The sequence below is a fragment of the Peromyscus maniculatus genome, chromosome 11 (genome assembly GCF_049852395.1).
Source record: "Peromyscus maniculatus bairdii isolate BWxNUB_F1_BW_parent chromosome 11, HU_Pman_BW_mat_3.1, whole genome shotgun sequence".
Lineage (NCBI taxonomy): Eukaryota > Metazoa > Chordata > Mammalia > Rodentia > Cricetidae > Peromyscus > Peromyscus maniculatus.
Window position 1 is genome coordinate 77,121,663 of NC_134862.1, and position 20,705 is coordinate 77,142,367.

A 20,705-nucleotide genomic window follows, 5' to 3' on the forward strand; every position below is an offset into this window, starting at 1 on the left:
CTCTTGGATATGCTGGTTCAGCATTTCATGGTCTCTGTACACCCATGGATGGCACTGTCATGGCTTCTGACTCTCTATTGAGGATCTAGAGGCAGTGATGGAGTGGATGGAGGAGAAGGTATGTCTAGTTCCACAGGAAAAGTCTACATAAGCATCAGGGTATGTGTGTAGGGGAGGGGTGTATTCTTAACCCAGCATTGAAAGTTGGAAAAATGGATCATTGAATGGAGAGCCTCCTGAGAAGTACATAATTCCCAGACAGAAAGTGAATGGGCTTTCTTAGAAGGGTGGTGGAATTTCCAAAGAGCAGCTGCATATAACCCAGTTTGCTGAGATCACCCAGTCACTTTATCTGCAGGGTGTTGTGGAGTGATCAGCAATGACTAGGAACGCACTTAAAGATGTGCTTGGCAGTTTGAAGTTTCTGGATTTGGCTTAGGAATGAAGGCAGATGTACACACACAGATACTTGGGGTGTGTGCAGAGTGACATTAGCACTTAATTAGACAGAGAAGAAATAAAGATCACCCAGGATTCTAAAGCATTTGCTTGGGCAAACACTATGACATGGAAATGTATTAACATCCATTTTCATAAGGCAAGTTCCTGTAGATAGTATTTTCACTTCAAACGATCCATAGGAGTCTAAATCTTGTTCAGAAAAACAAATGAAATCCAAATATGCAACAAAACCCAACTAACTTAATAATAAAATACAATGAAACCTAAACCTAGAGCATGGTTTCCCAGCCTGGGCACCACTGACACTTTCGGCTGGGTGATTCTTTGCTGTGGTGAATATCTTATGCCTTGTGGGATGGGTAAAAGGCTCTCCAGCTCTATCTATTCATGTCAGATAACAACGAAAACCATCTCCAGATACTATAGAATGTCTACTGGGGTACATACTGACCCCTACTCGAGAACCAATGACCAACAACAAAGACAGGGTATGTGTCTTAAGAAACTCAAAATGTCTGAAAATATGAACTCATGGCTCCTCTTTGGAGATATATATATAGCATCTGGCAACTACTGCTTTATTTTCTGTAGTCTTAAAAAAAAAACAAAAAAACAAAAAAAAAAAAAAAAACCCACGGATGAGGGAGCAGCCTGATTCAGCCAGACCTCCATGTCATCTGAGAGTACAGAGGACAGATCTTCTTGTCAGATGTAAACCTAATCATGTCTTATTCTTGCTTCCAAGAAAGTGTCTGCCCTTTTCTGAGTCTTCAGTTCATACTTTCATAATCTTCTCAAACACGGGAAATTGAGAGCTCATCACTTGGGGTTTTCTCAATTGAGTGATAGCCAAGGGTTTTAACAATTATGTCAGTTGGTCCTCTCACTCCCTGCACCCTTTCTCAACTTTCTTTCTTTCATTCTTCTCCATTGCTGCATCAGCTTTGACCACCTCTGCTGGAAGACACCATAAAGTATGTGGAAAGTTTCTCTACACTTGGAAATTGCCCCGCAGAGCCCAGTCCTTTTTTTTTTTTTTTTTTTTTTTTTTTTTTTTTCATGAAGTGGGGCTACAGAAAAGGATGCGACAAAGTCTACTGAGGAAACAGGAGGTGTGGTCCTGCTAACCACCCTGAAGGCAGGGGAGGGAAGAGGATGGATCTGCAGTACTGTCTTCCTTGCAGTGGAAATGATATGTAAACGGAGCAAACATTCTGGGAAAATTTCCATTTCTATGTCGAGAATATAAAACCATCCTGGGTACCAGAATCTGGGATTTCAAAATCTACCCAAATACCTTTTCATATATTAACCTCTTATTTACAATCTCTATCCATTACCATTTCTCCTTCGAAATTACTGAAGAGCCGGCACACAATGTAATAAACGCTCTCTATAAAAGTTTGAGCACTTATCCTCCACTCTGTGCCATGATTTAGGTGGTTAAAAGCTGAAGAAAATACAGAGAAGCCCATTTAGAACTTTTCCTGTTAAGACATTTATCTTTTAAAATTCCATGCTGTTGCACATCTACAATAGTGTTTTCTTTGGTCGCTGTATTGAAAGAGAACATTACAAAGGGTTCCTCTGCGAATTATTTCCAACAACTTAGGCACAACTGGAAGGCTTAGCTCAAGTTTTCCATAATAATGTACTTTGTGCTCAGAATAGTCATATGAAGTTTAAGCCACCAGAAAATGCCTTAGAAAACTGTAATCAGACTGACATTCTATAAGAGCCAACATAATTCTTAAACACAGAGTGGGGGGTTAAAATGCTTACTTTTCTCTTTTTAAGGGCTTTAGGAAAGAAAAATAGTTATGGATTTAGTAATGAAGGGAGCCCACAGGGCCTTTCTAAGGACGAGTCATAAATCATGCTAAGCCATCTGTGATGCAGATATAGCAGGGACAGGGAAAAAGTCATTTTGATATCTGTTTTGCATTATGATAACCTCTGCAGGAGTGTTGAGTGCATTTTTGCTAATATTGACAGAATTATACTTCTTCCAAAGAGATAAGTGAGAATGCCTGCCTAGCACTGCCGTTCACCTTGTGATGCTTGGTATGAAATCTTTAATAATCGACCAGATAGGGAAGGAGGAAACTATGCTTATTGAACCCGTTAGCCTGGCTCTTTTATCAATCACACCATGACGAGGAAGAAGAGCAATGGCCAACAACAACAACAAAACCAACAGAACTTTCAAAAGCGAATGTGTTCTTCAGGGTAGCCTGCCCTGCATGTCTGAGAAACATAAAACTGGATCAAATTAAACAGTGTCCTATGATGGCAATGTTTACAAAGCCAAGGGTTCTCTTCATGTGATTCCAATGAAACAAAAAAAGTCTTGGTAATATTATATAGCCCAGGGACTTGGAGAACCTGATGATAAAACATCAGTGCAAGAAGAAGCTCACAGAAGAGAAGTGAATGGGGCCCTACAGGTATCCAGTTTATCCAGTTATAAAGGTGGCATACGGCAAGGAGAACCTCCTCAGTGAACAACTAGACTATGAGGTTGAAGTCACGATAGACTCAAAGAAATCCCAGAAATCCCAGATTTGCAACCATATTATGATTCGATATATTTAGATTTGCTAGTATATTATTGTTATCATCAGACTTAGAAGTGCATTCCACATTCCAAATAAACGTATTGTGTCTGTTATGGAGAAGGACGACTTCTGATACTAAACATATTTAATAAGGAAATGTTTGTTTTCCCTTTATCCCCTCCAGTAGAAGCAGCAACATGTTTTCTACAGCATACGAACATGAAGGTTATATGTCATATATCACTGACTTTTCATTGCCATCATGGAAGTTCAGAAGTAACAACAGCACAGGGCATTTCCCCAGATGTACTTCTATGTCAGCCTAAAGTCTGAATTTAGTGGCACAACGTATGGTGGTGAAAATAAAACTTAGATCAAGAGTAAATAAATGATTGAGATTATAATAAGAACACTCGAGTATGAAAGGTCTGAATTAACAGACTGCAATTTTCCTGATCACTTACATAAAGAAAACCAATAAAAATGAATAGAGAATAATGTCTCTAAAAAGCATCTAGGAAATATTGTAGCCTGGCTCTGCAGACCAGAATTTGCTAATGAGATCTTTGCTAGAAAAGTGAACACCCCTGCACAGAATGTACGCCAGCAGATGACCCAGACATTATAGCATGGGGACAGTGAGATAAACGCGGACCAAAACATCATACGAAGGAACAGCTTCTAAATATTAAGTTTTATCTGTGAGTTTAGAGGACTCATTAAAACCAAACAATGGACCTCCATTTTAAGTTCAACAGATTCATGACAACACAAACTTGCAGACAGTCCCATCTTATAAATATATCGTCCTTCTGATATGACAAGAAAAACCCAAAGTGTCACTGACAACAAATGATAACTGGATGTATAAATCAATGAATCAAAAAACTGTAAGAATTAAAAGAAAGTCTCAAAATAGGAAAAACAAATACACAAATGGAGAACAATCCCCCCAAATCAAAGAAGAAACTAACCCGCTGAGTTGGGAGTGGAGGGCGAGTTAGCTTGGCTTCCATGGGCTGACACATTGGTGGCAGTGACAGCCGTTTTGGCAGCATAAATATTGGCTTCCTCTTGAAATTTACCTATGTTCTTCTTGTACCGGATTCGCTTATTTCCAAACCAGTTTGATACCTAGAGCACCAGGAGAGAAGATTCGAGAATTAGCATTTTACCCTTCAGAAGACATTGCAGAGAAACAGAGGGTTCTGGGAAGGGATGGGGTGGGGAGGTGCGGAGGTGGCTGGAATACTCTGATCTCACTTATGACTTTTGGAATATTAATTAAAAGCCCTGAGGTAAAGTAAGCTCCTAGAGCAATGACCTAATATGGGTTCTCTAAAATCCCACAAGACAACTGGAACGGCCACTCTCCTATGGAAGACTTGCTCCCTGAAGCTAAGACTCTCGATTTAAAAACAAGTATTTTCAATTTGCTTATTCCCTAATTTATGACATTTAAATAGACATATTAGGAGAAATGTTTGTTCTTTTCCAAAGCAATGCTAAAGCTGACATTGCACAATTAAAATACACAGACCTTTAAAAATATCCATATAAGCCGGGCGGTGGTGGCGCACGCCTTTAATCCCAGCACTCGGGAGGCAGAGCCAGGCGGATCTCTGTGAGTTCGAGGCCAGCCTGGGCTACCAAGTGAGTTCCAGGAAAGGCGCAAAGCTACACAGAGAAACCCTGTCTCAAAAAACCAAAAAAAAAAAAAAAAAAAATATCCATATAAATATACACCGACATACGGACGCTTCCATGCATACGCTCGTTTGAAATTTTCAGAAGTTAAATGACCTCAATATAAACTTTGATTCTTAGCTGTATTGTGCTATAGACTTTATCAATATAGTTTCACTCATCATCTTGTACAAAGCTTGATCTTATGTATAGAAAAAAAACTGATGCATACAACTAATTATTACTTTGAATTCCTGCTTTTGAATGTTAAAGCCAATGAACACAATAAACCTAATTTACTTTCTTTTGTTCATTTATTTCCTTCCTGCGGCTCACAGCAGCTGTCTTGGCTCCAGTTGGCACTTCTTCCCCATTTAGACAAAGACTTCTACCAGAAAGAGCCAGGGCATACATTGCCGTTTACCCCGCAAGTCCTGCCTCAGGGAGGAACCTCTAATAACACCCCACTTTTCAATGGGATTTTGGAATACAGTATTGTGGCTTTTATTTAGTTACAGAACAAACTGTGAAAACTGATGAGAGAAGAGCAAATTGACCACACATGTAACAAACATACCTCATATATAATTCACACTCAAACTTCCACCAACAATGGCAGATAAAGACACTTTAAGGTGAAACTGCACTTATTTTTTAATGCATTTACAAAGCTAACATATCTTCTCAGGCTAGCTAACAGTCAGAGGCCTATGTGGCTTATACTACAGCAGAAATGCCGAGTCTTTATTATGAAAATCAAACTGTACCAGTGCAATATTAGTAAACAAGAGAGGGAAAAATTCAATAATAAGTTCCTTTATTTGTTGTAAATGCAGAAAAGCAGAGCTAAACTGGAGGAGGAAAGGCGCTTCTGAGTACAATTCAGGACCATGCCACAGCCAACTGCACTTTGAAATTCAAATTTCTCTTGATCTAAGTTTCACTGTTCATATGAATCAATCATAATTATCATTGCTTATTGACTTCTATGGGCAACAGGGAGCGAAGGAAAAGGTAGGGGCGTTTTTCAAAAGTAGCTGGAAAAAAAGAGGGAAAGATGAAGAAGAAAGGAAAAGACCGAGGTCCAGTAGTAGCTCTATGTGGACAAACAAGAATGAAAGAGGTGTGTGAGGGATGTGTGGCAGGAAAGATTTCCTATTTACCTGAGAAGAGGACTGATTGGGAAGACGGTAGGTAGGCTCAGTCATTTCCTACAATGCACCAGTGGTATCGTCTACCTCGGATACTATGTAGAGCCGGTGTTTCATTAATTAATACTCAACTGTCATAGACTAAAGGCCTCATATATGTCAAGCACTAGGGATGCATATGGATGAGGTAGCATGAGTCAGGCAATACAGAAAGAATAAGAGGTTTTGTGGGGAGTGTTTGATTTACATCTCAAGCATGTTACGTTTCAAGAGCCTATGGGCAGAGCCATGGCAAAATCCAGGGGAAAGGGAGCTACATGAGTCTAGTGTTCCGGGACAAAAGCCCCATCTGGATATTCAAATGGAGTTGCATTTGTAGCTGGGGGTGTGTGGAATGGTGCTTTTCAGAGTTAAGTATTCACAGATGGCTTGTGAAAACAGATTCCAGGACCTATTCTCAATGATTTGGATACAGGGCTGGTGTAAGACTCAAGAGTTTGAATTTCACACAGCTCACAGGTGCTATGCTGCTACTGCTGCTGTTACTACTGACTGAGGACCACACTGTTGTGGAATATTAGTTGTAGATGTGCTCCATTCCTTTATGCTATAGAATATTTGCTTGATGATGCAAAGATGTGTTGCCTTCTTTGATGCTGCATTTGTTTAACTCTGTGAAGCTGTGTTACTTTGCCTGTCTAAATAAAACACCTGCTTGGTCTAAGAAAGAGCTGAGCAACAAATAGCTAAGATAGGCGGGGCTGCCAGGCAGAGAGAATAAACAGAAGAAGAACAAGGAGAGGGGGGAATGGGAGAAAGTGGAGAGGAGGACACCAGGGGCCAGCCCTTCAGTCACACAGCAAGCCACAGAGTAAGAAGGAAAGAAAGGTATACAGGATAGAGAAAGGTAAAAGCCCAGAGGCAAAAGGTAGATGAGACCATTTAAGTTAAGAAAAGCTGGCTAGAAGCAAGCCAAGCTAAGGTAAGGCATTCATAAGGAAGAATAAATCTCCGTGTATTTATTTGGGAGCTCGGTGTTAGGCCCCAAAGTGTGAAAACAAAACAAAACAACTACACGACACTCTGAATAGCACTCACACAGGAGGGCCCTTTGGGGACTCTGGAGAGGAGAAAGTCGTTAGAGGTATTTCAGATGAATTTTGGTGTATGAGCCTATTTTTGTCGGGGGTCATGAGAGAAACCAACAGCTTTTTAGTACATGTCAAAGGAAATTTTGGCTAAAAGGGATGATTAAGGTCCACTGACAGGAGCATGTACTGATGAGAGCTAAGAAAAGAAGAAGTGAGTAGACTTCAAAAGATGGAGTGGGGCTGGCCCAGGGCAAGAGAGGAAGCCCGGAGATAATGGTACCAAGAAACCAAGGATGGTTAGGTGGGTCCCATGAGTCTAATGCTAAACAGGATGGTTATTGAGCTTCCATCTGACAAAGAAACTTAATTCTTTACAAGATCTGAGAAATGGAGACAACTTTAACATGTAGGTTCCAACCAGCCATGATTGGCAAGTGGTATAATGAAAACTCTTCAAAAGTAAGAGTGAATCCCCTAGAACCTCACATTGAGCCTTCCCAAAAGAAGCTCCCAGCCTGTTATCCTACAAATGGTATCATGTTATTTCCCACCAGGATTTGCTTATCAGTGTGGAGCAGATAAGCTTATTATTGCTATGGTGGTGGTGGTGGTGGTGGTGTGTGTGTGTGAAACAGAGAGACAGAGAGGCAGGTATGGCCTTAGAATAGGTGGGGGAAAGAGAAAGGTGACATAGAATATAAATACTTCTTGTGGTGAATGAACTGTTCACCACTTGAGTTTCCACAATGAAGAAGGTAGAGGTCGCTAGAGCAAGCCAGGACCATTCACTATGATCTTGATTGGCTCCAGAAGGGTTCTTCCACCTTTCTAAGATAAATTTGAATTCTGGAATCACGGACTTCAGATTCAGTTCATGGGGTGGTTTAACTCTCCCTTGGAAGTAGAGGACTAAAACCTGTGGACCTGTGACTTAGTGGTGTGGTTTGTGCCTTAAAACCATTCCTCAGATACTCTACCAGTAGCAAAAAGCATCATTTCTCCACCCCACCCCGCTTCTATAGACAAGAGGTCTAAATCTAGACAAAAATGGTAACATCTCTAGATAAACACTAGGCTAGGCTGCTGAGTTTGAATACATGGGCTCTACTTTCCTTAACTGTTAAGACTGGAAATGACCTTCAGCTAGGTCAGAGAAGCCTCACGAAGGCCTGGGTTAAAAGGTCTGTATGTATTCTGTGTTACCTAAGCAAATGTTTCCAAAGACAGTTACTACTGTAAGGAAGTCTACTTCTCAAATCTAGGGGACTATATTATTTTTCATATACTTTTTTATTCTGAGGCAAAGGTTCAATAATAATACTGCTTGCGTTTTTTTTCACATTAATGTTAGAGATTCCACGTCTATATAATTTTTGCATCAAGTATCTTTCCAAGTCAGTAGGCACCTGTTACAGTTAATGCATGTTGGAAGAAGGGGGCACTCAGTGACATTTTGTGAAACCATTCCAATGTAATCAGAGTGGCATGCTAAATTCCTTCTCCCAATCAGTTGTTAGTTGTAGAGTCAGAACATGAAGAGAAAGCATTTATAATCCTTTCATTCAAATAGTTTGATTCACTGACTCTCATTAAAGTTCCTGGGTTTCGGAGGAAAATGCTAAGGAATTGCCTGAGTTGGAAGAAACAGTATGGAAGAGGCAGGTATTGTGTAATAAACCTTATCCATTGTGGTGGTTTGAAAGAAAACAGCCCCCAAAGGGAGTGGCACTATTAATTACAAGGTGTGGCTTTGTTGGAGTAGGTGTGGCCTTCTAGGAGGAAGTATATCACTATGAGGATGGGCTTTGAGTTCTCCTTCACTCAGTCTATGCTCAGTGTGGTAGACAGTTCACTTCCTGTTGTCTGCAATCACGATGTAGAACTCTCAGCTGCTTCTCCAGCATTTTGTCTTTCCTGCATGTCACCATGCTTCCCACTATGATGACAATAGATTAAACCTCTGAAACTGTAAGCCACTCCAATGAAATGCTTTCCTTTATAAGAGTTGCTGAGGTCATGGTGTCTCTAAGATCATAGCAATAGAAACCCTAAGACACGCAACCAATCCAGAGGGAGTCTATCCCTCTTTTTGCATTGTTTTCTAATTTTTCTCTTCTTTTGGTTGCTTTCTTTTGGACTTGTTGACTTACCTGGAAACCATCTCACAAGCATTAAGAGCTTACCTTGTCCTTTCAAGGCATTCACTGGTGGATTGTACAAAACCTGAATGTCCAATAAAAACCTCCAAGACCCCGCCATGAGGCTCCAGCAGGCCAGGCTACAAGCTGGCTCTTCGAGGGGCTCCTCACCTGGGAGACTGTGATGCCACACTTCTTGGCTAACTCCTCTTTGGCTTCCTCACTGGGGTAAGGGTTGCTGAGATGGGAATAGAAATATTCATTCAGAATTTCTGTGGCTTGCTTGTTGAAATTCCGTCTCTTCCGCCTTTATAAGGAGAAAGGGAGAAGGGTAAGAAAGAAGGTCATGTTAGAGACACAGAGCAGGATCTGCTTCTAGAAGATACATCTTTGAGCAAAGGGTGAATTCAAGGAAATTTGCAAACGGGGCTGGATGCCCAAACCACTAAGCATGATTCTTCTGTATTTCACATGCACTGGAGAAGAGAACCAAGCATATCTGTACATTCAGGCCATCTTGGGTTTGAATCCTAGACCAGATAGACAGACTGTGAGGGGTCTCCCTAAGCATCATTTTCTTCAGCTGAATGTGAAGAGCTCCTGGGTAGCACACAAGGGACCATACAAAGGAAGCACTCAGTGGGACATGTGGCACCAGACAAACTCCGGACTCAGGGGTGGCACTCCCAAGACTTTCCTTCGTGGGAATGCACTGAAGCCATTCACCTCACTTGTGAGGGAGACGGGTTCCTCCTATTCAAAGACGAAGTACTGTGTTCTAAGTCCCTCAGCAGGTATGCTATGGAGATAGTCTGGCATCAAACTCAGTCTCTACCATCTATACACCCTGCCTCCTGGCAGCGACACAGAGGCTCTGTAGCCCCGAGTTAAAAATAAGTTATCATTTTCTCTCTATTCTATCCCCATGCAAATGCATCCAACAGTTTAAAAAGCCATCTGGGGAAGAGGGCAAGAAACTGACTGAGATTAACCCCCTGACTGTCTGACCTCCCTCAAACAGAGAGAGACGCCATTTCTTCAGCAGGAACAGCTGCTAAATGGCAAAACAAAAGCTCACAGAATTCTTCCTCAAACACAGGTTGCCAAAAGGAAGACGGCCATTTTTCTTTTCATAAAAGCACTTTTCTGCCTTAAAAAAAAAAAAGAGTGCTAATTGAACAAATTTCAAGGGAAAATCACTTTATTACTTTCTTACTGCTAAGGCCTGTGGGTAGTCGGATAGTCTCTTAGAGGACGCCGGGCTCTTTGTAGACCTGGTTTTCCCTCTTTGAAGTGGGTAAAGCCTTCATTTTTAAATTTCCTCTATTAGCACGTTTACCTGCCTTGCTTTTATCAAAGCTGTTCCTTAAGGAAGAGATTTCCAGAACATCTCTGGTTATGCCAGGACACAGATTGTCCAAATTTAGCCAACAGAAAGCATTGGTGGCCTTGCTAGACTAGAAATTCAGCTAATATTGGATTTTCAAGGTCCCTCTTGGATTAATTAACACAATAAAGTACCTGATTTTACCGGATGAACACCATCTGCCCACAGGTATCAACCACATCTGTCCAGATTATGCCGAGCCCAAGTCATTCTCCCAAATCATGCTGAGTTTCCGGGTCATCCAGCTTCAGAAATTGGACAGATTGGATTCAAAAGCCCAAAGAAAAAGGAGGCATGTGTGGAAAGGCCTTGTCTAATGGGAATTCGAGGAAGATGGACCCGTGGTTAATGTGCCCTCTTTGGGTTTGCCCTCAAAGACCCTCACGGTGTTTTTCTTACAGAAAGTTGTTTTCAGCCCAACAAACTAGACCTGGAATGCTTCTGTGGCTGGGAGAACCCCCCAATCCTTCAGCCCATTACTTGCAATTAGCACTACAGTGTATTTTTTGGGAGTCTTCCAACTGAGCTCAAAGGAAGCCTCTCTGGAATGAGCTGGTGGTGTGGGGATGTCACAGACAGCTGTTGCCAGCTCTCTGGGTGTCATCGTGACGTGCGGCCATCCATCCCTAGGTGGTCCCGTCTACTCGGACTCGCTTATCACCTCTCTCCATAGCTGTCTTAATCTGTCTCTGAAATCCCCTGATCAGGATTTTTCAGAGCTTCAGGAAATGTAGTGAAAATAACTCCTGTCTGAAGGTAAGGTTGAGAGTTGAGACAATTGCTTTCCTGGCTTTAGTGGTATCGGCTTGTGGGTTAACAGTTGCCATCTCCAGCCAATCAGAAGCAGTGATCACTGGGGAGTGTGTGTGTGTGTGTGTGTGTGTGTGTGTGTGTGTGTGTGTGTGAGAGAGAGAGAGAGAGAGAGAGAGAGAGAGAGAATAGGCAATTTGCCTGCACATATCTGTGTACTATGTATATGTCCTGCCAGAAGAGGGTACCAAATCTCCTATTGCAGATGGTTACAGACAATTCTAAGTCTAAAAGTTGATGCTGGGATGCAACCTGGATCCTAAGGAAGAGCAGTAAGTATTTTTAATGGTTGGGCTATCTCTCTCCACTAGGATCTTGGCTTTTAGTATAAGAAAATGTGGATGCTCATTGACTATTATAGCATTTTAAAGACAGATGCCTGTCTGGTTGTGGCCCATGGGAGACTTTTTTCCCCTTTCTAAAAGAACCATGATAACGAGAAGCACAGATTCTCTCTTGGTGCATGCTTACCCTCATCTGATCGTGGCCCCACAGCAGGTCCTGACAGTGCTGATCGTTCACATCTATCCCTTTGTTCCACTTCTGATGTCACTGCTATTTTTGAATGGTTCAGATGAGCCCGTGTGTATCATAGCACTGCTGACTAATGGTGTCAAGTGGTGTTTTTGTGATGAGGGAATGTTCTGTGTTTGTGGTATCCAATACAGTCGCCATAGTGACCTGAGGCTGCCGTGCAGCTGATATGAGGCTAGTAGAGCTAAAAATAATTATTAGCATCCTGATTTTATATTTTAAATCTGAGTCATATGGCCATAAACTAGACATGCACCTTAAGACTGATGTTGCCAGAAACCATGTTCAAACAACCATCATGGAAGAGAGGAGTTTAGGATGCCGCAGAAACACTGGCTGACTACAAAGCCCACTGCTTGCTTTTACTCCATAAGATAACCATGTTTATCTTCAAACAAGACCAAATTCCTGCGACTATTCCATAAGGTGTGGACAGTACTTTCCCTTCTGGCTACGCTAGCCCAGTTTGAGATCAGAGAGGTCAGCAGTAGTTCACTTCAGACTCTTCCAGTTTAGCACATCCTCAGCAGAATCACTATAGCAACCTTCCTAAACCAACATTCTCTCTACTGATGTCACCAAGCTATAAAGTGGATAATATATACTAATGTTATATATAAATAGATCATATCATTATAGAAGTTATATTTACTCATATATTAAAGATAATAATATTTAAATTTGCTAAATATAAATATACATAATGGGTGGCCAAGGAATTGCTATGAGCACTATACTGAAATTACAGAAATAAGTATTATATGCCAGATACTATATTTGTTTTTCATATTACCTTATACGTTCTCATGTCCAGAATCATCCCCATCTTATAAATACAAAAACTGAGCTTTGGGGATGCTAAGTCACTTGTCCATGATCACAGGGGCCGTTTGTACTATAGCCAGAATTTGAATACTCTGAAATTGCAGTTTGTGCAATACTTTCTCACAACCCTTCCCTAAACAACCCTGCTCCTTAAAAGCAGGGATTCAAAATCTCCCTGGTACAGCCAAGGTTTTCAGTGGGTCCATCCTACTCTTCCATTCTCATTTCCCCAACTCAATACACAGTTACACCATTTTGTCCAGCAACATCATATATATCCTCACTAATCAAAGACCCTATGGCTTGCAGGTAGGTAAAGGTAAACGAGGATGCTCTGTGTTGCTCCTATTACTCCAACCATCTCCCAAGCATCCTTCTCTTTTGAAATGCAAGATGGCTTCAGATTCCTGGACATTTTCCCTTTTGACAGAGTTGGTAGGTGGATGTTCTTAGGTATAACATGCAGTTCTATACTTATCTATAAGGGTGTGCCCATGAGAACTTGAGCTATGAAAAGGTAGAACCCATATTTATATATTATATTTGCTATTCTAGTAGCTAAAACACCATCTGGCCAATACCAGGAGTCTAATTAGATGCATAAATAACTGTGACTATAGGGTCAGTCTGCCTGAACTTTATTGATGTCTTCTCCTTTGCTTTGGACCTGTTTTTGGTAATTCAGGGCACAGTCCACAAGTGTGACTATTGCAAACTCCAACCAAGTACTATAGGACAAAAACTTTTTAAATCTTTGCTTCAAAACCATTATATGTTAAAAAAAAAAAAAAAAAAAAAAACCCAAAATCTTTTATTCTCTTTAAGAGAAACACAATGCATAACACTTAAACTAACCACGATGGACAGCACAGAGTATGAGATACAAAGTATGAGATGACGAATGAATGGAATTTTAAGTTCAACTTTACTGACATCCTTATATCAATATAAGGTAGGGGGAAAGGCTATAAGCTGAGTTGGAGATATCTAGGCCAAGAGCTTAGCTGAGAAATGAAGTGAGTGACTCTAAGGCCCCTGACCCTGGTGTGTGCAACACCTTCTCCTTCAAGTGACTTGGATGGTGATCACAATGGGCTCTCCCCTTGTGACTAGGTTAAAGCTTTAACAAGGAGAGTTTGTCTTGCAGACCGCCAGGAAGATAGTAAGCGGTCTGACTGTGAAATGCTTCCAGAGAGGGGTGGACTCCACCGAAGCTCTCTAAATCCCACAGGGAACAGAGGGTTTATTGCACCTGAACTTCAGATGTAGCCACAGCCTCTGTAGAAACCTTGGTGGAAGCTTTTGCTGAGTACCCAGCTGAGCTATGCCCAAACTGTAGTCCAACAGCAACTGCAAGGTGATAAACGTGTATGGTTTTCAGCTGCTAAATGTGTGGTAATCTGCTACAGAGCCATTGAAAGCTAATACGAGGCATGTCCCACCATAAAGGAGAGTAACAGTCATTTCTACACACCTATTAGATCACAAAGACTAATCCCATTACTGAATCAAGTCCTCTTTGTATTCCATTTGTCTTCCATGAAATCTTATTTGATGAGGCCCTGCCCATCAGATGCACAGTTCAGGGGGTGTAAGATGGGAGTGGGGGAGTGCATGAAAATCCATGTGAGTGCTGAATCTCTCTCTCACTGGGGTTGGCTTAGCTCTCTCCTATAATTACTGGTAGGAGATTAGGTAAGTTCCCTAACCAGGAAGTTTGGGTAAGCATTTGTCTGTGAGCTGGGAAAGCCATTTGCTTCATGCTGGGCCGGCATTTGGGGTGATGTTTTGCTGACAAATAAAGCCATACAAAGAGATGAGACCACCAGTGACTAGAGGGTGGCTGCTTCTGTTCTGAATCTTGGTTCAGATGTGGGGGTGTGAAGCTTTCTTACTCAAGTAAGAAAGAGACCCTCCCTTACAATGGTTGCCCTTCTGGTTCCAAAAGGAAGAATCTAGGCAGAGGCCAGTGGAAGGATGTGTACAAAGCACATCTAGTCCTGTGTCCTTTTAGAATCTGACCTTCAGCTGGGCACCGTGGGACGGATGCAAAGAGAAGCCCATATAGACAATTGTTCTGTCTTGCTCATTTCTCCAGTTTCTCTCTTCAAAAACACCACCACCAACAAAACCAAAACAAACAAACAAAAACCCAACCAACCGAACCCAAAACAAAAACAAAAACAAAGTCTGGACCCAACATTTCTTTTCTTCTTCTCTTTCTTTCTTTTTTTTTCCCCCTCCAGGATCTGCCAACGTAAATAGCAACTCCAGCATTTTAACGAAGGGAGTTACCATGGGGATGTAAGCAGCACATGCTGTGTGGTGGCGGCTGCGGCCCAGAGGAAGGACCAAGACAGGAGCCACCAGTCACTTGCATTGTGCAGAATGGCTGCCTTAAAGAAAGCAGGCTGGCAGCAGGCCACTGGGCAGGAGAGACAGAGGGTCTGGCTGCGGGGCTTTGATTTGGCCTACTATTATATCCCTACACCCAGAGAGGAAACCTTACTTTGATTTTTGAAGACTTAATTTTAATTTTGATTATATGTATATGCTGGGGGCGGGATGCTGTACATATGACTACAGTGCCTATGTGCCTGTGTAGGTCTGAGGAGGGCTTTGGTTCCCCTGCAGCTCAAGTTAAAGGCTGTTGCAAGCTGCCCCTGATGGGACTTACTAGGAACTGAACTCAGGTCCTCTGCTAGGGTAGTTTATGATCTCAATTGCCACACCATCTTTTCTGCCTCACCCCCCTTTTTACCTCTCTTGACTACGGGATTCTATTAACCTAGAGGTGTATCTTGCAGGCTGGCATTCTCACTTAATACCTCATGCAATCCAAAAGCAGAGTGAAGAGGGGGAGGTGGGAGAAGATGCTGGGGACCGTTAAATAGGTCCACAGACCGCAAAAGACTACCACTGTGAAGAGGGAGAAAATGCAGGTCGGAGAGCTGAATAATGCATGATGTCAGAGAGGAAAGCAATTCTGGAATAGCTATGAATCTTTCAGTCTGATTCAAAAGGAACAAAACTGTATACATCATGAAATGATATGCTGACCATGACATACTAACATTCGATAATAAAAGTCTTCCGCTGGGAATGTTTTCGGGGATTGTACAGTTACGAAAGATGACTAATTCAAGATGAACTGTGGGTTACAAGGTATACCGACACTATAGGAAGCATTTGCTACATCTAAAGTCTCCTTCTAGATAAAGATAAAATCTGATTATCACTATCTCCGAGGCTTGAGAAGAGAAGCCAAGGGCTCAAATAAATCCACTGGTCCACCGAGTACAACAATTAAGGACTGGTTCTTAGTCTTTTGTTTTCAGTTCTCACACTTCTTTAAAGAACCATTTTAGCCCCGTTTTTTGTCAAATATTTTGAATTCATAAGTAAGGTCATGAGCATCCCTGAAGCCAGACAGGAAACATCAACCAATGAGTCCCTATCAAGCCACCTTCTTGCCTCTCTATGCTCAGGGAAGCATGAGGTGCTCAACTTCAGACTTCTTGAGCAGCCCACAGTCTAGTGCATGGTAATCTACTAAGAAAGATTTCTTGAATTCAATGGAATACATGCTCTGTCTATCCACTGTGGAAAAGATCTCAGCTTTCAAGCACTTAGAACAGGTCCTCTTGGAGGAAGTGTCACTGTGGTCTGCTAGTAAAGTGACTACGAGCACATAGCTACGATGTGTCACTGTAAGACAAGGAAACAGTGCTGTATATCAACAAAGACAAATCCTGCCTAGCTTCTCCTTGTCACAAGTGGAGCTCACCCAAAGAGGAAGAGCAGTAGCAATAAACATTATCTCCTACAATCATGGATTTTTTTTTCTCCAGCTCTATATGAAACCATCCGTCTATCCTGCCTCCCAGCCTGTGTTTCTCAGACCTTAGAACTGCACTCAGACTAGTATTTGGCTCAGCATTCAGTGTCGTAGAATTGGAGCTTCAGAGAGGGGCAACTCATGAAGCCCGACCCTGTTCGATCAGTGTTTCTCCTTAAAGGTCCTGACAACCTTGCGACACAACCCAAAGACTCACCTCGCATCCAGAAACCGGGAGCGCAGGATCATGACCGCCTCACACGTACTCTGCTTGAGCTGCATCTGGATGGAGCTGAACTTGCGGTGGATGATGCTGACCATTCGCTCGATCTCCTTCGGGGAGATGGGCCTGGTCCGGCTTTGCTCTCGAAGGAGGTTCATCACATGGGTGGTGAATTCATTGCATGCCTGCGTGACAACACAGTGCACCTGGGGTGAGCTGAAATTCACGGCTTAACAAACAGAGTCCACAGTTTTCTAGAGATTTGTACAAGTGAAGAAAACTAGAAGATTATGTGACATTTTTATCAAATCTGATAGCTAGAATAAATGATTGTCTGGAAATTCCTTTTCTTCCCAGTGGCTCTAGCTCTACATTTTGGCCCTGGCTTCAACTTCGTAAGGGAAAATAAAATTCTGAATCATTTTAACATCATTTTTCCCTACAATTTTAGGACAGTGAAAGGAAAGATATTTAACATCCATCCCTGCCTTTTGCCCCTACGTTAAGAGCCAAGAGACTTGGGGTCAAATACATCATGAGCTTTCTCTGCCTTGCTCATTATCCCTGACATGGTAGAGCTTCCAAATATTCAATTTTGGGATACATAAACAGCCAAGAGTTTAAGTGGAATCACAAAAAAAAAAAAAAAAAAAAAAAAAAAAAAAAAAAAAAAAAACTCTGATAACTGTTCCCAGAGATTTCTCATTAGTTAGCTTTGAGTTTTATCTAAAGAAGCCGGCCCCCGTGCCTCATCTATACACAAGGGAATCTGCCCCCCATGAATCCTATAAACAGAGCATCCAATGTGATTTAGAGGGTCTAGCAACCACCCCTAAAGGAGCAGACTATCAGCCAGCCATGGAAGTCAAAGTGGAAATCTAACTTCTCTACTTCTTCATTTTCCAGTTGGGAAAACTGTGCTCCAGTGGGATGAAGGGATTTTCCCAAAGGCACACAGGAGGCATGAAAGGACCAAAGTGTGACCCAAATGCTTCCTATCATTTATGAGCCTGGGAATTGAGAGCCTGAACTCACTCTTTGGGAAACTGCTACCTTCTCATTCTGTTATTAATACTTAGCATCCAGAGTCTAGTTTCATTAGCTGAATACTCAATAAAATAGCTCTTCACCGATTAACTCACAGCAATGCTGTAAACCTGTATTAGATTTGTAATTACAGAGCAAGATGGTGCTTTGAGAGCCTCAGACTTGGGACTCCAAGGACTCCAAGTTTAATATGAAGAGAAGAAACACGCTTGTTATTGACAACATTGCATTCCTGTGTTTTTATAACATAAAGCTCTTCATATGTGTCGATAAAACAGTAGCAATAACAGGAGCCAACACTCATGGGCTATTTATTGAAGCATTCTTTGAGTTTGGATGACCAAAGGAATGCAGGCAGAGGCATCCACAGGGTGGCATCTGAACTCCACAGTGGGAAGCCTGCTTTGAACCTTGTACCTGTGAATTTATGCAAACTCTTACATTATCAAAAGGCACATTTTATCCATCTGAAAGATTTAATTATTCTTCAACCCTCTAACACATTAAATAGTGCCCATGTTCTTGTGCATAGAGACCTAAGTGTAGAGGAGATCATTTGTACGAATCAGGAAATGGGTTGAGTGACAGGTTGCTGGGTCCCTGTCTGCAGGACTCACGCAGTAATGGTATTTGGGGAAGTTCTTTAATGTATCTTGTCTCTTTCCCTTTGTAAGCTGGGATGATAACCCCCTACCTAAGAAGGTACGGCAGAGAACTGCAGAGTTACCATGTGTACAATGCATATGAGGGCCAACAAATCTGTGTCTTCATTATGGCTTCAAAACCTAGGTGACTTAGGGGCTGGAGAGATCGCTCTGCAGTTAAGAATATTTGCTGCTAGCAGAGGACCTAGGTTTAGTATTCAGCACCCACATGGCAGCTCACAACCATATGTAGCCCCAGTTCCAGGGGCTCTAAGAACACTTTTATGGCCTCCTTGGGCACTGCAGACACGTGGTGCACACAAACATTCAGGTAAAATGTTTACATATAAAATAAAGTAAATAAATAGAGAGGTAACCTAGAAATCCACCATATCGTCCTGACAGAGCAAATTTCTGCAGGCTACATTTCTGTCTTGGTAAAATCAATGTGACGGTCAGTGCCCCCTTTCTAATTTGTAGGAATATGCTGAAGAAAAGGCCACAAATGGGGGATCTATAGAGCATTCTCCATTCAGAAAAGTGTTATCAAGACATTGACTCTGTTACAATCTTATTCCCAAACCAAACCCAGGCTTTGGTACTGTATCACAAAGAGTGGGAAATAAAGTCTGGCAGCGAGCTAGCAGGAATTCCAAGTCCCCCATGACATAGAATAGAGGGCTAGGCTCATAGCAAGCCCACAGCTATCTTTCTGAGGAAACAAAGCAATCTGCTGGGCTGCAGTATCCCCACCCCTAGGGGACTGTCATGGAGCAGGAGCTGCAGGCTAGGAGGTTTTGTCAAACGTACCAGCTCTCAGCTGGGAAGCCACAGTGCTGGGCTAATAATAATGTGTTTCATTACAGTGAATCAAAATACTCACAATATCTGCTGTTTAGTTGGGGCCTTTTAATCCGGGGCCTTTTATGCCCTGCAATGAGCAGACAGTGGAGTCCTTCCACCCACCGCTGAGCTGGAGCAAAGCTAGACGGCTGGGGGAACACACAGCTGAGCTTCCGGATTTCTGAGCTTGTCCTAGATGGACAGGACACGATGGTCCCGAGTCTTCTAGGACCTGAACTGTCTACAGCGACCCCTCAGTTCCCCACCGTGACAATGATGGAAGCTGGGCTGCTCAGAGAGTGGCAGGAAGGTACATATTTGAGGGCAAAACAAAGTAGACTCCTCAAGGTCTGGTGGTTCTCTGCTGTGGACTATCACAGAGAGCTACGACGACGAAGAACTCAAGCTATCTTGTGGGGCATGGGGATTTCTACAAAGAAGCGTCCCAAGGAGGCTGCCCAAGGGTACCTCGAGTCCCAGCAAACTAAAGAAAAGCTCAGGTAGGGAATCTTACAAGGTCTAGATTTTGGCTGACACCCTGCGCGTTATACAATCCATCTTCCCCCGTCTCCTTCCAACTGAATGTGGCGCCTGTCTCACTCACAGAAGTAAGAGGAACTGTGGACTGAGTTCTTCCACCCCAGTTCAGCACTGGGGATTTATACTCCAGTGGCATCGTTTACAAAATCGGAAGAACTCCTCAAAGCCACAAGAGGGTCATTTTTATAAACAGCCCGTGGAATAAGATTTGGCTTTCTGATACCACAGTTTTTTTTTATCTATTTGAATATGTCAGCTTTTAACCACCAACATAATCTGCTACAGAAGTGTTTTATCACTGTCATTTAATAATGATGAAAGTTTCTAGAAGCTTCCTTATTTAATAACCTTTGGATAAAGTAGTAGCTTGTTCGGTTGGGTTTACTTGGAGGGCCGGGGATGAGGGAAGAGGTGGTAGTTAATTATCGTGTGGTTATCTATTATCAGTGTAGAAAGTACAAAACAGGGACAGCAGAATTGACGGTAACAGCCATGAACGTGGAGGGTGACATTTTACTTGACTGAGGTTCCCTACTTTTAACAAAGCCCCCATGAGGAACTGTTCCAGAAAAATGAAGAAGATGGATCTCTCAAACATACCAGCTAAAAGGTTAACAGCGCCATCGCCTTGCAAGCAGCTATTTATTATAATTAACAAACTAATTTTAATAAATTATTAAGCATCCAAAATGTGTTAAGCAGAATTCACTCCTCATCCAGAAACTGCCCACATAAATAAGGAGACATGACGCTTTACTTCCTAAATCTAATAAATATACAAGACAAGTCGACCACTGCTACATTTGCATAATTTGCTGTGTACTCGTGGGGGTTTCCCCTAAGTTCTTCACTTCCAACATCTCTCTGATTTAGAGTAGGCAGGAATCCAGGAGAAGTTTCTAGAGAGACCGTTTATATCACTAGCTTG

At 42.1% G+C, this 20,705-nt stretch overlaps 1 protein-coding gene across 4 annotated transcripts in view; it reads right to left on the minus strand.

Moving 5' to 3' along the window:
- Pbx1 (PBX homeobox 1) overlaps positions 1-20,705 on the minus strand; it is a 313,260-nt gene that overhangs the window by 64,689 nt on the left and 227,866 nt on the right. For all 4 annotated transcript variants that reach the window (XM_042258536.2, XM_042258538.2, XM_042258535.2 and 1 more), the window contains exons 4-6: positions 16,698-16,888; positions 9,258-9,393; positions 3,995-4,154 (exon numbers count right to left, since the gene is read on the minus strand). In XM_042258536.2, the coding sequence (XP_042114470.1) occupies positions 3,995-4,154; positions 9,258-9,393; positions 16,698-16,888 (487 nt within the window). The remainder of the gene's footprint in view (positions 1-3,994; positions 4,155-9,257; positions 9,394-16,697; positions 16,889-20,705) is intronic.